This window comes from Anolis carolinensis, chromosome 5, assembly GCF_035594765.1.
Source record: "Anolis carolinensis isolate JA03-04 chromosome 5, rAnoCar3.1.pri, whole genome shotgun sequence".
Lineage (NCBI taxonomy): Eukaryota > Metazoa > Chordata > Lepidosauria > Squamata > Dactyloidae > Anolis > Anolis carolinensis.
Window position 1 is genome coordinate 1678353 of NC_085845.1, and position 17297 is coordinate 1695649.

A 17297-nucleotide genomic window follows, 5' to 3' on the forward strand; every position below is an offset into this window, starting at 1 on the left:
ACAAAGGTATAGATAGCTACATCTTGGCTATTAGAGGACAGAGGTGCATCCTCTCTGGAACAAAGCAGGAAGCTGGAATGGCGACCAAGCCTCGTGGGTCGCTTCTTCTCTACGGCCATAAACATTCCAAAGGACCAAATTGGGGAAGTTACGTCAAAGCCCTAAGAGAGATCACATTTCTAAAAAACATCAAAGGGTGGGCTGACCTAAATAGGACGGGAAGCAGGAAACAATGGTGAATCCTATCTAAGCATGCTTTGGAAACGGGGAAAGGATTCCCTCAATCTAACTCTATCATCTATCTGACTACATTTAGACCTGAGTCGTCCAGGATGATTCCCAACACTTAAGAGTCAGGATCGATCCCTTCAGAACGTTGTGAGCATTTCCTAAAGCCGTGTCCTCCAGATATGGATGGAAAGATCATTTGGAAATATCCAAATTGTCATGTTTTAATCTTATATTATTATTACTGTATATACCCGAGTATAAGCCTAGTTTTTCAGCTGAAAACGCTCCTCTCGGCTTATACTCGAGTGAGGGTTCTGGCTGGCTTATATTCGGGTCGGCTTATACTCAAGTATAGAGATAATCAGAGTTGGACAGTCTTATCTTAATAAAGTCTTATTATTATCATAAATTACAATTTTATGTAAACATTCAAAAACATTTAACCTACTGATGCCTCAAATAATGTAATTTTATTAGTGTCTATATTTATTTTTATTTTTGAAATTTGCCAGTAGCTGCTGCATTTCCCACCCTCATCTATTGACTCGAGTCAATAGATTTTCCCAGTTTTGTGGTAAAATTAGGTGCCTCGACTTATATTCAGGTCAGTTTATACTCGAGTACATAAGGTATTATTATTATTATTATTATTATTATTATTATTATTATTATTACTACTATGGCTCTACAATCTTATATTATTATTATTATTATTATTATTATTATTATTATTATTATTAGTAGTAGTAGTAGTAGTAGTAGTAGTAGTATTATGGATCTTCACTGTTATATCATCCAGTTTATCCAAGTAGATAACCCAGATTATTTGCTTTGGACTGGATTATATGAGTCTACACTTCCATATAATCCAGTTCAAAGCAGATAATCTGGATTTTGTACGGCAGTGGATGATCTGTAGTTTTTCTTAGGGTTTTCTGAGGCTAAACTGGTGCCTTTTCTTGCCTGAAGGTGTGTCGGACTGTTCCTCCCATCAGTCTTGGCTGCGGGGGCCTCTAGGAACATGGCATGCTTTGCTTGTTTACTTGTTGTGCTTTGTTTATCTTTTTCCTCCACTGAAGATGGAAACAGGTACCACTTGCGCTGCTACATCTACCAAGCCAGGGACCTCATCGCCATGGATCAAGACAGCTTTTCGGGTGAGATGCACAATATAGAAGGCAAATCCAACACCTAATTATAGTTTCATACCATATGTATGTATGTGTGTACACACACACACACACACACACACACACACACATGGCATGTGCGATCCATGAAAAACATGGTTCAATACTTGCTTCTAAAGTAGGGGGTGCTGGCACTTGGTTTCTGAAACTACTTCCGAAATTTGGCCCAAAAAGTTCTGAAACTTAACGAATATTCGGAATATTCTAAATTAATTCGTTAATGGCAGATGTGCATGAGCAGTGGCCAAAAAAAGCACAGCGGGGGGGGGGGGGGGACTTTACAGGACTCTCCCGCCCTAATTTTTTGAGCAATTTCTTCAATCTTGGTACAGTGGTAGAACACATTTAACACTGCTAGCTCACCAAAATTCAGAACGTTTCCCTTATCCTATGATTTTTGGTGAATTTCCATAGCTTTTATAATAAACAATTTTTTAATAATCGCAGAAATCTGTTCCTGGTTTGAAAGTCTTATTTCCTGGTTCATTGGGTTGTCTTTACTTTGAAAGTCATTGTTCTACTTCAGAAACTTTGTGTTTGTGGCTGAAACTTTGTTAAATTGGTGGACAGTGTCCCAGGAAACCATCATGTGCATATCCCTTGTGCAAAGACAAAGTTCAGGCAGTGTCATAAAATTTTGCCATGTTTCTATGACAGAACCAATTAGGAAATGACATTTATCACCCAGGAACAGATATCATAGTACATCATCAAATCACTCCTGACAGACGGCCATCAGCCTCTGAATAAGGAAATCTGTTCCTGGTTTGAAACTGTTTCATTGAGTTTTCTGGGGTTGAGAGTGTGTGACTTGCCAGTGGGTTTTCATGGCTGCGTGGGGAATGAAGCCAGAGTCATAGTCCAACTCTCAAACCACTACACTACACCATGTTGTCCCAAAAGGGCCCCCGCTGTTTCTTCCTATGAGGCTTAAAAGCTCAGTCTTTTTTTATGAATGCTCCCATGAGAAAATGTATTAAGGATGCGGGTGAACTACAATTCCCAAAAGTCTTGGGTCAACCCTCCCAAAAGTCCCCCAGGATTCACAGCTGGCCATATTGGGTCTGTGTGCCAGGCTTGGTCCAGATCCATCACTTTTCTTTTTAACCCAGATTATATGGCAGTTTAAATCAGATAATCTGGGATCAGATCCTGGGATATAGGTTTAAAGAGCCCCATAGCAAGAGCAACCAACCACTCCAGGACTCCCTTTGCAAACGCTTGCAACCTGGTTTAAGAGCCCCACCGAAAAACATACGACATCATTCGAAAAATTGGCTATCGCAGTTCGATATCACGGGGATACACACGACGGGATAACCCACTTCGAAAGACGGTTCAAAAGTGACAAAACAAACGAATTGGATACGACATAAGAAGGATTTGACTTTTTTGCCCTACCCTAATATATATATATATATATATATATATATATATATATACACACATATATATATATATATATATATATATATATATATATATATATATATATATATACATACACACACACATACACACACACACACACACACACACACATACACACACACACACACACACACACACACACAAACTATATACTTTCCATATAATCTTAACTGTCTAAAAGAGAGGTGGAACTTTCTCCTTGACGCTTCTTGCATACTACAGTTGACTCCTATTTTGTTTCCTCTTGTTGCTCCATCGGGTTCGTCGCAAACATTGTCAACACATTTTCTTTTCTAAATTGGAAACTTTATCCATTTTAGTGGTAATACTGCACCAGAATTCACAAATCCTGCAAATTATAAACATTTATAACATACACTTCTGCACTTCTGTAGTGGTTCAACTTCTCTAAACTGAGGCTGGATGGCCATCTGTTGGTGATGCTTTGCTTGTATCTTCCTACATGGAAGAAGGGGGTCTGACTGGATGCCCTTTGGGGTTCCCAATAGTGAAATATAAACTGCCCCTTTTCTCGAGGTTTTTAAACTGAGGCTGGATGGCCATCTGTCAGGAGTGCTTCAATTATATCTTCCTGCATGGTAGAAGTGGGTCAGTGTGTATAGACTGCCTGGGATTCCCATAGATTCTCTGGAGGTTTATGAACTGAGGCTGGATGGCCATCTGTTGGTGGTGCTTTGTTTATATCTTCCTGCCTGGTAGAAAGGGGTCCGACTGGATGCCCTTTGGAGGTCCCTCCCAATTCTAGGAGCCTTTTGTTTTATAGATCGGATTCTGTTTATGAGGCTGGATGGCCATCTGTTGGTGGTACTTTACTTATATATTCCTGTCTGGAAGAAGGGGGTCTGACTGGATGCCCTTTGGGGGTCCCTCACAACTCTAGGAGCCTTTGGTTTTATGGACTGATTTCTCCATGAACCTGTGGATGTTTATGAGGCTCAATGGCCATCTGTTGGTGGTGCTTTGTTTGTATCTTCCTGCCTGGTAGAAGGAGGTCCGACTGGATGCCCTTTGGGGGTCCATCCCAATTCTAGAAGCCTTTGGTTTTATAGACCAATTTCTCCATGAACCTGTGGATGTTTGTGAGTCTGGATGGCCATCTGTTGGTGGTGCTTTGTTTGTATCTTCCTGCCTGGTAGAAGGAGGTTCGACTGGATGCCCTTTGGGGGTCCATCCCAATTCTAGGAGCCTTTGCTTTTATAGATTGGCTTTTCCATGAACCTGTTGATGTTTATGAGGCTGGATGGTCATCTGTCAGGGGTGCTTTGATTGTGCATTTGATTCTAAGTCAGATGCTTGTAACTTGGGGATTGCCTGTAATGTGTACTTTTGGCACCAACAGCATGTGTACACACACAAACATCTGCCTTGTTTTTCTAAATGGAGAGGGAAAGGACTGTGTGTTTGCATTGGAGAACGGGGAGGGCCTGGTCTGGCCTTAGGTGACCCCACGAGGCATCCCTGGAGGTCAAGGGGCCGCACCGTGACTCCCTTGACCAGTAAGCGATGGATGGGCCGGAGGAGGGAGAGCGCTCTGTTCTCTCCTGGCCGCAGTCTGTCCTCTCTTTTTGGAGACATAACGATGACCAGATGACCACACCATGAGTCACCTGGCTGCCCCCATCCCCTCCCTCCCCAAATGACCCAATGTGGAGTTAGTATAGTTAGTAGTTCAGTGTCAGTTTGCTTTAGGTTTTGGGGCGGGGGTCATTAAGGTATTCGTGTTCATACCTGTCTTGAGACCCTGAATGTTTGCCCCTGTGTTTTGTCTTTGTTGGAATCCGTCCTGGGGAGATATGGCGGAATACAAACCTATTATTATTATTGTATGACACAGCAAACAAGATAGACATGCTGGATTTCGTTTCACAAAACCACAAGTCGAACACTTCCCAAGTGTCTAGGACTGTGTGATGTATTTTCGGATGATGCGTGCAGATCCCAGTAGGGTGGCCTTTTGCAGTTGGCAGATCGTAATTTTGTCAATGTCTATTGTTTCCAAATGCCGACTGAGATCTTTTGGCACGGCACCCAGTGTGCCCATCACCACCGGGACCACCTGCACTGGTTTCTGCCAGAGTCTTTGAGGTTCAATCTTGAGGTCCTGAGAGCGGCTGAGTTTTTCCTGTTGTTTTTCGTCAATGCGACTGTCCCCTGGGATGGCGACATCAATGATCCAAACCTTTTTCTTTTCCACAACTGTGATGTCTGGTGTGTTGTGTTCCAGAACTTTGTCAGTCTGGATTCGGAAGTCCCACAGTATCTTTGCGTGCTCATTTTCCAAGACTTTTGCAGGTTTGTGATCCCACCAGTTCTTTGCTGCTGGGAGGTGGTACTTGAGGCATAAGTTCCAATGAATCATTTGGGCCACATAGTTGTGCCTCTGTTTGTAGTCTGTCTGTGCAATTTTCTCACAGCAGCTGAGGATATGATCCATGGTTTTGTCGGTTTCCTTGCACAGTTTGCATTTTGGGTCATCAGCTGATTTTTCGATCTTGGCCTGAATTGCCTTTGTCCTGATGTCTTGCTCCTGGGCTGCAAGGATCAGGCCTTCTGTCTCCTTCTTCAGGGTCCCATTCGTGAGCCAGAGCCAGGTCTTCTATTATTATTATTATTATTATTATTATTATTATTATTATTATTATTAATTGCCTTTGTCCTGATGTCTTGCTCCTGGGCTGCAAGGATCAGGCCTTCTGTCTCCTTCTTCAGGGTCCCATTCGTGAGCCAGAGCCAGGTCTTCTATTATTATTATTATTATTATTATTATTATTATTATTATTATTAATGGCCTTTGTTCTGATGTCTTGCTCCTGGGCTGCAAGGATCAGGCCTTCTGTCTCCTTCTTCAGGGTCCCATTCGTGAGCCAGAGCCAGGTCTTCTATTATTATTATTATTATTATTATTATTATTATTAATGGCCTTTGTCCTGATGGGCTTGCTCCTGGGCTGCAAGGATCAGGCCTTCTGTCTCCTTCTTCAGGGTCCCATTCGTGAGCCAGAGCCAGGTCTTCTATTATTATTATTATTATTATTATTATTATTATTATTATTATTAATGGCCTTTGTTCTGATGTCTTGCTCCTGGGCTGCAAGGATCAGGCCTTCTGTCTCCTTCTTCAGGGTCCCATTCGTGAGCCAGAGCCAGGTCTTCTATTATTATTATTATTATTATTATTATTATTATTAATGGCCTTTGTCCTGATGGGCTTGCTCCTGGGCTGCAAGGATCAGGCCTTCTGTCTCCTTCTTCAGGGTCCCATTCGTGAGCCAGAGCCAGGTCTTCTATTATTATTATTATTATTATTATTATTATTATTATTATTATTATTAATGGCCTTTGTTCTGATGTCTTGCTCCTGGGCTGCAAGGATCAGGCCTTCTGTCTCCTTCTTCAGGGTCCCATTCGTGAGCCAGAGCCAGGTCTTCTATTATTATTATTATTATTATTATTATTATTAATGGCCTTTGTCCTGATGGCTTGCTCCTGGGCTGCAAGGATCAGGCCTTCTGTCTCCTTCTTCAGGGTCCCATTCGTGAGCCAGAGCCAGGTCTTCTATTATTATTATTATTATTATTATTATTATTATTATTATTATTATTAATGGCCTTTGTTCTGATGTCTTGCTCCTGGGCTGCAAGGATCAGGCCTTCTGTCTCCTTCTTCAGGGTCCCATTCGTGAGCCAGAGCCAGGTCTTCTATTATTATTATTATTATTATTATTATTATTAATTGCCTTTGTCCTGATGTCTTGCTCCTGGGCTGCAAGGATCAGGCCTTCTGTCTCCTTCTTCAGGGTCCCATTCGTGAGCCAGAGCCAGGTCTTCTATTATTATTATTATTATTATTATTATTATTATTATTATTAATTGCCTTTGTCCTGATGTCTTGCTCCTGGGCTGCAAGGATCAGGCCTTCTGTCTCCTTCTTCAGGGTCCCATTCATGAGCCAGAGCCAGGTCTTTTATTATTATTATTATTATTATTATTATTATTATTATTATTATTAATTTCCTTTGTCCTGATGTCTTGCTCCTGGGCTGCAAGGATCAGGCCTTCTGTCTCCTTCTTCAGGGTCCCATTCGTGAGCCAGAGCCAGGTCTTTTATTATTATTATTATTATTATTATTATTATTATTAATTGCCTTTGTCCTGATGTCTTGCTCCTGGGCTGCAAGGATCAGGCCTTCTGTCTCCTTCTTCAGGGTCCCATTCGTGAGCCAGAGCCAGGTCTTCTATTATTATTATTATTATTATTATTATTATTATTATTATTATTATTAATTGCCTTTGTCCTGATGTCTTGCTCCTGGGCTGCAAGGATCAGGCCTTCTGTCTCCTTCTTCAGGGTCCCATTCGTGAGCCAGAGCCAGGTCTTCTCCTTATCAGCTTTTCCTTCAATTTTGTCAAGGAACTTTCCATGCACTGTTTTGTTGTGCCAGCTGTCAGCTCTAGTTTGTAGTGCGGTTTTCTTGTACTGATTTTTGTCTGCTGTGTTTTGAGGAGTTTCTGATTTTTGACTTCAATCAAAGCAGGTTCTTCACTTTGCTTTACTTATTATTATTATTATTATTATTATTATTATTGCCTTTGAGGGGGTGGCTGGGGCCAAAGGCAACCCCAGGACACAGTGTGGCATTGTGACCGTCCCCTGGCTGCACAAAGCATGGAGGGACCCTCGTGCACCAGTCGGTGGTGGAAATCAGAACCTGGCTGCGCAGACAAAAGGCCCCTTTCTTGCCAGGGTCCTGGGGGGGGGGGGGTCCTGTTTGCGGCACCCCTCCTCCGGGTGGAAAGAACAACAAGCAGGGAACAGGGGGTCGATGAAAGCGGGAAGGAGAGAGAGAAGGAAGGATGGATGGAAGGAAGGAAGGAAGGAAGGAAGGAAGGAAGGAAGGAAGGAAGGAAGGAAGGACGGAAGGAGAGAGAGAGAAGGGGCGATGGAGGGCAGGAGGGGCACTTGCTGCTGCTGCTATGTTCTCCCTCCCCCCTTCCTCCTCTCTTTTTCTTCCTTTCTTCTCATCTCCTCCCTTCTTCCTTTATACTTCTCCTCTTCCCCCTCTCCCCTTCCTTCTCCTCTCTTTCTCTCTGCTTCCTCTTCCTACTTCTCCGCTGGTCCCTCTTCTTTCTATTCATCTTCCTCTCTGCTTCCTCCCCCTCTTCCTTTCTTCTTCCTGTTCTTCCTCTCAGCTTCCTCCTCCTCTCTTTCTCCCCTTTCTTCCTCCTTCCTTTTCCTCCTCTTCCTCCTCTCTTCCTCCTCCCTCTTCTTCCTTTCTTCTTACTTTTTCTTCACTATCCTCAGCTTCATCTTCCTCCTCTTGTTCCCCCTCCTTCCCTTTTTCTTTCTTTTTCCTTTTCCTCCTCTCTGCTTCCTCCTCCTCCTCCTCCTCCTTCTTTCCGTATTTTCCTTTCTTCCATTTCCTCCTCTCTTCCTTCTCTCTCCTTCTTTTCCTTCCTTTTTATTTTTCCTCCTCTCTCCCTCTCTGCTTCCTCTTCTTTCTCCCTCTTCTCCCCTTCTTCCTTTTCCTCCTCTCTGCTTCTTCTTCCTCTTCCTGTCTTCATCCTCCTCATCCTCCCTCCTTCCTTATTTTCATTTCTTCCATCTCCTCTCTTCCTCCCCCCTCTCTTTCATCCTGTCCTCTTTACTTTTTCCTCCTCCTCTCTTCCTCCTCCTCTCTTTTTCCTTTTACTTTCCTTCTCTCTTCCTGTCTGCTTCCTCTTCTTTCTCCTTTCTTCCTGTTTTCCACCCTTCTTCCATTTCTTCCATTGATCTTCCTTTTATTCCTCTCTTCCTCTCTGCTTCCTCCTCCTCCTCCTCTCTTACTCCTCCTCCTCCTCCTCCTTCTCCTCCTTCCTTTTTCCCCTTTGATCTTCCTTTTCCTGTATGTAGTTCCTCTTGCCCTGGAGACTTGAATTCATTTAGAGGAGCCAGGTATTTTTGGACTACTTCTTTAACTATTTTGGGTTACATTTCCTGTATTACCTTCTCAGTTTGAACCCCAATCTCCTTTTGAGAGAAGACTGAGGCAAAGAAGGTCTTGGGCAGCTCTGCTTTTCCTCTTTCTACCCCCATTAGCATTTCACCAGCTTCTCCTTGCAGAGGCCCCACTGTTTCCTTTTTCTTCCTTTTTCTACGGACATAACCCAATACCTCCTTGTTGTTGTTGTTGTTATTGTTGTTGTTGATGATGATGATGATGGCGCCTCTCTCTTCCTGCACAGACCCATACGCCGTGGTCTCCTTCCTGCACCAGAGCCAGAAGACGGTGGTGGCGAGGAGCACCTTGAACCCCACCTGGGACCAGACGCTCATCTTCTACGAGATCGAGATCTTCGGGAACCCGCAGAATATTGCCAACACCCCTCCGGACATCGTGGTCGAGATCTTTGACCATGACACTTATGTGAGTGTGTTCAACAAGTGTGCAAATCGGAGCGGGGAGCCCAGTATCTCTATCACCCTTCTTGCCATAACACAGAATTTGAAACATTTCCATGATGATGATGATGATAATTGTGGTAATAACGACAATACAGTAAAGTGTTGTTGTGAGTCTTTCGGGCTGTATGGCTATGTTCCAGTAGCATTCTCTCCTGATGTTTTGCCCACATCTGTGGCAGGCATTCTCAGAAGTTGCCTGCCACAGATGTGGGTGAAACGTCAGGAGAGAATGCTTCTGGAACATAGCCATACAGCCCAAAAGACTCACAGCAACCCAGTGATTCCGGCCATCAAAGCCTTTGACTATACAAACAACAATAATAATTTCATCCTGCATCTGTTTTGAATTTTGTAAGCAGCCATGAATCCCAGGATGATGACGATAATAATAACAACAACCTAAATAATAATAATAACAACTTTATTTTTGTATCCTGCCTCCATCTCCCTGAAGGGACTTGGGGTGGCTTACATGAGGATGAGCCCAATCAACATAGATAAAATAACATACTGAAATACATAAAACAATATCATAAAACAGAATAAAACAAAAATGTTATAACAGAGTATAAGGGAACCATTGAGCCAACAACCAATGAACCTGAAATAACAATCAGTTTCTGGGCATGGGTGTGCGGACTGATGCAAATCAATTGTGAGGATAGGGCTGATGGATAAAGTACGTAAGTCGGACGGCAAAATTAGTGATGGAGGGCCATGTAACATGGAGCATAATATCTTTAGGTAGTGTCCTGTTTTGTCTTTCAAGAACAGTCTTAAGACACTGTGGCAAGTAAATGAAAACTGCTTTACTTCATCAAAACCTAAAGTACAGCACATTCAGTGGAATAATGCAAAATGAAGCAAGGAAGCCTTAGGGCAAGCATAGTTCTTAGTCTCTTACTTCAGACAAAGAAACACCAATACATCCTTAGGAGCAGTTTCCCAGATGCAGACTCGAAGCAGGCACAAGGGGAGCAAAGGCTTAGGCATTAGAGTCAGTTTGTTACCAGCAAGAGCTGGCTGCACCTGCTTCTGCTTTATAGCCCTGAGTCACCTCACAGCTGCTAGGGCAGTTCCCAATTACTCAGTTGCATTTCTGGCAGCTATTCTAACAGAATGACATATCTGCTCTGTTTCCTTTTGCCTCTCCTGAAATGTGGGTACTTGCAAAATCTCCTCTTCAGATTCCAACTCACCCTCAGATTCATGAACACGTTCCTGCTCCCCTTCCTTTTTCTGAAGGAGAGGAATCCCTAACAGGTAGAGAACAGTAGTCTAGTGCCAGGCTGAGATTTTATGTCATAGTTGGGGCCAAATTATCTAGGGCAGTGTGGTCCAATCTTTAGTAACCGTGGGCCAATCAAACTATAGTATAGGAATGTGTGAGCCAGAGGCATTCCAGAAAGAAAATGAATTACATAATTAATACTTAATTACAATATTTAAAATATTTTCCCAGTAAAAAGGGCAAGGGCCAACAAAAATGAATTGGTGGGCTGCATGTGGCCCATGGGCCGTGGGTTGGACTGCACTGATCTAGAGGATTGTCTAGCCCAGTGATTCCCAAAGTGGGCGCTACTGCCCCCTGGTGGGCGCTGCAGCAATCCAGGGGGGCGGTGACGGCACCTATTAGGGGTGGGGTCAGGGGAGGGGCGGGGCCTCTTCCCAAGTGCCGGAGACAGGGTTGAGCACATGAGGCACCTGTTAGGACACAGGGGGCGGAGCTAGAGGAGTGGGCGTGGCTTCTTCCCAAGAGCCTGAGACAGGGCTGAGCCTCTATACCTCTCCTGAGGTGCTTGTTGGGACACAGAGGGTGGAGCTAGGGAAGGGGGCGGGGCTCCTCCCAAGAGCCTGAGACAGGGCTGAGCCTCTATGCCTCTCCTGAGAGGCCTTTTAGGGCTAAAGGGCGGGGCTAGGGGTGGGGGCGGGGCCTCTTCCCAAGAGTCCGAGACAGGGCTGAGACTCTGTTTACCTCCCCTGTGGCACTTGTTAGAACATGGGGGCGGGGTATAGAGGTTCAGCCCCGTCAGGCACTTGGGAAGAGGCCCCGCCCCCTCCTCTAGCCCCACCCCCTGTGACCTGGCAGGTGTCGCAGGACTGAGATAGAAGCTCAGCCCTGACTCAGAGCTCGTAACTCCGCCCATCCGAGTCCTGGCTGCCCATTTGTGGCCCCGCCCACCTCCCCCTCCCCCTCCCAGCCCTGCATCTTGGACTAGGGGAGAGGTTCAGCCCTGCCCCATGCCTGGTGTAGATGGACCAATGGAGAGCTTGTTGCAGATCTGGTCATCTGGGAAGGCCGAAAGGCTCATGGGATGCCTGTCTTTTGAACAGGGAGCCGACGAATTCCTGGGCCGCTGCCTTTGCAAACCCAGTATGGACCCAAAGCCCAGACTGGCCTGGTTCCCTGTGCGGAGGGGCAGCCAGGCGGCCGGGGAGCTGCTTGCCGCCTTCGAGCTCATCCAGAGGGAAAAGGTAGGTGGGCCATGGGGGGGGGGGATGCCAGGTCCCTTGCGCGAAAGCCCTGAAACCCCCTTTTCACTACAAACCACACTCTGTCCAGGCAATCCAGTAAGAAGAAGCTTATTTAATAATAATAATAATAAGAAGAAGAAGAAGAAAATTGCACAGAGAGACTACAAACAGAGGCACAATTATGTGGCCCAAATGATTCATTGGAACTTATGCCTCGAGTACCACCTCCCAGCAGCAAAGAACTGGTGGGATCACAAACCTGCAAAAGTCTTGGAAAATGAGCACGCAAAGATACTGTGGGACTTCCGAATCCAGACTGACAAAGTTCTGGAACACAACACACCAGACATCACAGTTGTGGAAAAGAAAAAGGTTTGGATCATTGATGTCGCCATCCCAGGTGACAGTCGCATTGACGAAAAACAACAGGAAAAACTCAGCCGCTCTCAGGACCTCAAGATTGAACCTCAAAGACTCTGGCAGAAACCAGTGCAGGTGGTCCCGGTGGTGATGGGCACACTGGGTGCCGTGCCAAAAGATCTCAGCCGGCATTTGGAAACAATAGACATTGACAAAATCACGATCTGCCAACTGCAAAAGGCCACCCTGCTGGGATCTGCGCGTATCATCCGAAAATACATCACACAGTCCTAGACACTTGGGAAGTGTTCGACTTGTGATTTTGTGATATGAAATCCAGCATATCTATCTTGTTTGCTGTGTCATAATAAAATAATAATAATAATAATAATAATAATAATAATAATAATAATAATAATACATCACACAGTCCTAGACACTTGGGAAGTGTTCGACTTGGGATTTTGTGAAACGAAATCCAGCATATCTATCTTGTTTGCTGTGTCTTAATAAAATAATAATAATAATAATAATAATAATAATAATAATAATAATAATAACAATAATAATAATACATCACACAGTCCTAGACACTTGGGAAGTGTTCGACTTGTGGTTTTGTGAAACGACATCCAGCATGTCTATCTTGTTTGCTGTGTCATACAATAATAATAATAATAATAATAATAATAATAATAATAATAATAATAATAATAATACATCACACAGTCCTAGACACTTGGGAAGTGTTCGACTTGTGATTTTGTGAAACGACATCCAGCATGTCTATCTTGTTTGCTGTGTCATACAATAATAATAATAATAATAATAATAATAATAATAATAATAATAATAATAATAATACATCACACAGTCCTAGACACTTGGGAAGTGTTCGACTTGTGATTTTGTGATATGAAATCCAGCATATCTATCTTTTTGCTGTGTCATAAAATAAAATACTAATAATAATATAGTTGGAAGGGAGCCACAAGAGCCTTCCAGTCCAGCCCACTTCTGCTTGGGGATCTCTCCCAGTTCCAGCGTACTCTTTATTCTCTGGGAGTGTGGTGGAGTCTCCCGCCTTCTCTGGAGGTTTCTAAGCAGAGGCTGGATGGTCATCTGTGAGGAGGGTTTTTCCTGTGTCTTTCTGCATGGCAGAAGGGGGCTGGTCTGGATGACCTCTGGGGGTCCCTCCTCGCCCACTGAGCCTGTGCAAAGTCCTTTTCTCCTGCTTTCGGCCCAAATCCTTGCGACCGAGCCCAGAAATGGATCCTCTGGGTCACTGCCAGTCGCACCTCATTGAATGTTCTTGTTTATGCAGCAACAGTTTTGGAACACAGGCTTTATTTTTTGTTTACATGTTCTTTTCACCCTGTGTGTTTCAAGTTGCATTTGCACTCTGGAAGGATTGTAGCCGAACGCAACGGGATCCTTTGAGCTGTAGTTTGCACTTTCTGGCAGAGGTGCCCAAAGACCCCGCAATACTACAACTCCCAGGATTCTGTAGCCTTCACCCAGGGCTTCAAACTGCACTCATTCCACAGTGTAGACGCACCCAGAGTCTCAAAGCAACGCATGGCACAGATATTGACTCCTAGGTCTAGGGACAGATTTGCAAGTGGTTGGGGATTTTGCAGCAGCAACATTACAAAGCCTCTCCAAGGCCCCGCACCTTGTTTCTAAAGCCAATTCCACAACTTGGAAGTTCTGACTAAAACCCAAAGCGGACTAGCCATGGAATTGGCGTGCAACGAGGGGAAGGCCCTTCCTGAAAATGCAACACTTCCCAGAACTCACACAGTTGCAAATATCGATAGTACAGGATTATGACTTCAGCCTTTAAAGTGGTTATGGGCAAACTTGGGCCCTCCTTCCAGATGTTTTGGACTCCAACTCCCAGCATTCCTAACAGCCTCAGGCCCCTTCCTTTTCCCCCTCGGCCGCTTAAGCGGCCGAGGGGGAAAAGGAAGGGGCCTGAGGCTGTTAGGAATGCTGGGAGTTGGAGTCCAAAACACTTGGAAGGAGGGCCCAAGTTTGCAGGGACTGCTAGAGGCCATCTAGTCCACCCTTCCTGCCTGCCATTCAGGCTTATTCTATTTTCTCTTTCTTGCAGCCGGCCGTCCACCACATCCCTGGCTTTGAGGTAAGGACTCTTTACTTATTTATTTATTTTGTTTATTTACAGTATTTATATTCCGCCCTTCTTTCTCACCCCGAAGGGGACTCAGGGCGGATTACAATGAACACATATATGGCAAACATTCAATGGCAACAGACAAACAACATACATTAGACAGACTCAGAGGCATTTTTAAAACATTTTTCCAGTTTCACAATTCCGGCCACAGGGGGAGCTGTTGCTTCACTGTCCAGAAGTGGCTGTACTTCCTCATTCCTTTCCTCGTGTTTTGCTGGCAGTTTTATGGTGTTGTAAATTAGCCTCCCCGCATAAAGCGTCCCCAAATTTCCCTAATTGACAGGTGCAACTGTCTTTCGGGGCTGCATAGGTCAACAGCAAGCTGGGGCTATTAATGGTCGGAGGCTTAACCCGACCCGGGCTTCGAACTCATGGCCTCTCGGTCAGTGATTTATAGCAGCTGGTTACTAGCCAGCTGCGCCACAGCTACTTGGCTCAGAAGCCCCAAAGTTTTGGTATTTTGTCGCAGAACATGAAAGAGATCGTGATCTTGGTGAAGGGACCACATGCTTTTTTGGGTGTCACCCCAAAGTAAGAAGAACCCTGTTTTCTGTGCAGAAAAGGCTGGGTTTTGGTGTCTCTCAATACCGTGCAGGTTTTCCACAAAGCATGTCACCAAGAACAAACAAACAAATAAACCCTTCACCGCCAGGTATTCTCCATATTATTGTTATTGTTGTTGTTGTTGTTGTTGTTGTTGTTGTATAGGAGGCTTGAAGAAGGTTGCTATTTCCAACAATAAATGGCCAGCCCAAGGGAGTTCATTGCAAATCCTAAGTCCCAAATCCAGTGCTCTCTAAGTGCTATAACTGTGCTGTGCTATAACTCCCAATATAAGGCTGTGCTATAACTCCCAATTCAGACCCTTTCAAGCCCTTGGAACCAAGTGCAAAATGAAATCCAAGAGGGTTGATATTTTAATTATTTACAAATGAAGCATTTTTTCTCATTGTTTCCCCCCACTTTTTCTTTCTCTTTTCTTTCCCATTCCTCCTCTTTTGCCTGAAAACTGGAAAACCCCACAGATGGAGGTCTCTGTTTTGGATGAGGTGAGAAATGGCTTTGATGGTTTATTTATCTCTCTCTTTGGTGGCATCATCTCAGAAGGGTTTCCCTTAGGCATGTTGTTGTTGTTGTTGTTGTTGTTGCACGCCTTCAAGTCGTTTCCAATTTGTAGCAACCTAATCGTGGGGTTTCCTTGAAGCTGAGAGAGTGTGTCTTGCCCAAAGCTTAACAGTGGGTTTCAATGGCTGAGCGAGGATTTGAACCCAGGTCTCCAGAATCAATGCATAAAATATTGGACATTTACGTTACAATGTGAAAGATCTCAGGCTGTTAGGATCGAGGCAAAAACAAATTTGTTTGAAAAAGTTTAACCTTTTGTTAGCATAACTTTGGTAGAGTCAAAACACAACGGAATGAGATGAGGTATAGAGTCAGGAGAGTTTGCTTTTAAAAGGAACAGGCTGAGTTAAGCTTATCAAAGCAGCTGATCACAGCATCACCTTTATCAAGCATCACATAGGTAAAATGAATTCATTATGCCATATCAAAAACGCTACATCAAATGGTTGACATAATAAAAAAAAAAACAGTTTACTCACGAAAGCTTGTGCAAAAGGACCACACAGGTATGGGTAACTTGGTTGCAGTATATCTGTTGCATTCTAGCCTTGAGAAACCCTTTCACCCAGCACCACACCAGAGTCCAGTAGTACTAACTACAACAGTTTTTAAAGAAAAGTAGGTACAAAGGGGAAAAGGGCATTTCCCAAAAGAGCAGTAGAAAAGGAGCTATAACATAGCAGTAGTCCATATACAATAGAGCAGTAGTCCAACAATGGCAAGGTACATGAAGTCAAGGAGGTCAAGATCACAGACATAAATCCATAAGCATGAAAGCAGACTTTTCCCAAGGCAAAACTCTTTCAGGAACATAGGCAAACACAGGAAACTTGAATCATGAACTTGAGAACTCAGACAGGAACCTGAACCTTTTGGCAATGTCGTCTACTCTGAGAGACACCATGTAAACATCACTTAATTTAAGCCCAAGCCCGACTAAGAAGCCATGAGATCACGCCTCACACACCAGGGTTTCAAGGATTTCTCACAGAGTCTCTCTGAACGCCTAATTAATCTATCCTTCACTCCCTCTGTCCGGAGATCTAAGCTGATATCACGGGAAAACTCCCCATCAGCTGAAGGCTGATTCCCAAGAGAAATGAACTTTTTCCCTGTTGCTAAGGAGCGAACATTGGAATCCAAAACACCCTCTGTCTCATCTTCAACTGCCTGCACTGATCTAAAGCCTGCAATTCACCCCGATCGCGCATAACTCCTCCGTTGGAAACCCATCATCCCCTTCGTCCTCTAAGAAATCCCCAGCCTCTTGCTGAGCCCCAGCAATATCAAAGATGTAATCCAAAAGAATAGAGAATAAAAGGTGGATTCCTGAGCTTCCACATAGGCCCAAGAAAGTCATGCTCCATGCACATGCAGGAAGATAAACAATGGTACTACATAACCAACAACTGGGACTGGACTGGACTGAAACTAGACTAAACTGGGGAACAAAGGAGGAGACCCTTCTTTTATAACTTCTTAACTTCAAAGGCATTGCCTCTGTGACTTGCAGCACTACTACCTTCCTAGAAGATACATGAAGATCCATGCAAATGTAAATTGGTGGTATCATAAACTGACATGAAAGAAGAGAGCAAAGACAGGACAGACAGAAAAGCCATTTAGGGCACATGCGTGAGTGTTAGCTCCCCAACACAAACCACAGCAGCGGCATCAGCAAAGCTTGACTTGGGCTTCATCTACACGTTTGAACTGCCCATGGCTCCGTGCTATGAAATCCTGGGAGTTGTAATTTGGGGAGGAACAACTCTCTCCAGCAGAGAAGGCTAAAGGCCTTGCAATGCTAGAGCTCCCACAATCCCA

At 44.2% G+C, this 17297-nt stretch overlaps 1 protein-coding gene across 8 annotated transcripts in view; it reads left to right on the plus strand.

Moving 5' to 3' along the window:
* Window positions 1-17297, plus strand: part of dysf (dysferlin) — a 312999-nt gene that overhangs the window by 186136 nt on the left and 109566 nt on the right. For all 8 annotated transcript variants that reach the window (XM_062983273.1, XM_062983274.1, XM_062983275.1 and 5 more), the window contains 5 exons: window positions 1311-1388; window positions 9094-9275; window positions 11648-11788; window positions 14265-14294; window positions 15374-15397. In XM_062983273.1, coding sequence (XP_062839343.1) covers window positions 1311-1388; window positions 9094-9275; window positions 11648-11788; window positions 14265-14294; window positions 15374-15397 — 455 coding nt within the window. The remainder of the gene's footprint in view (window positions 1-1310; window positions 1389-9093; window positions 9276-11647; window positions 11789-14264; window positions 14295-15373; window positions 15398-17297) is intronic.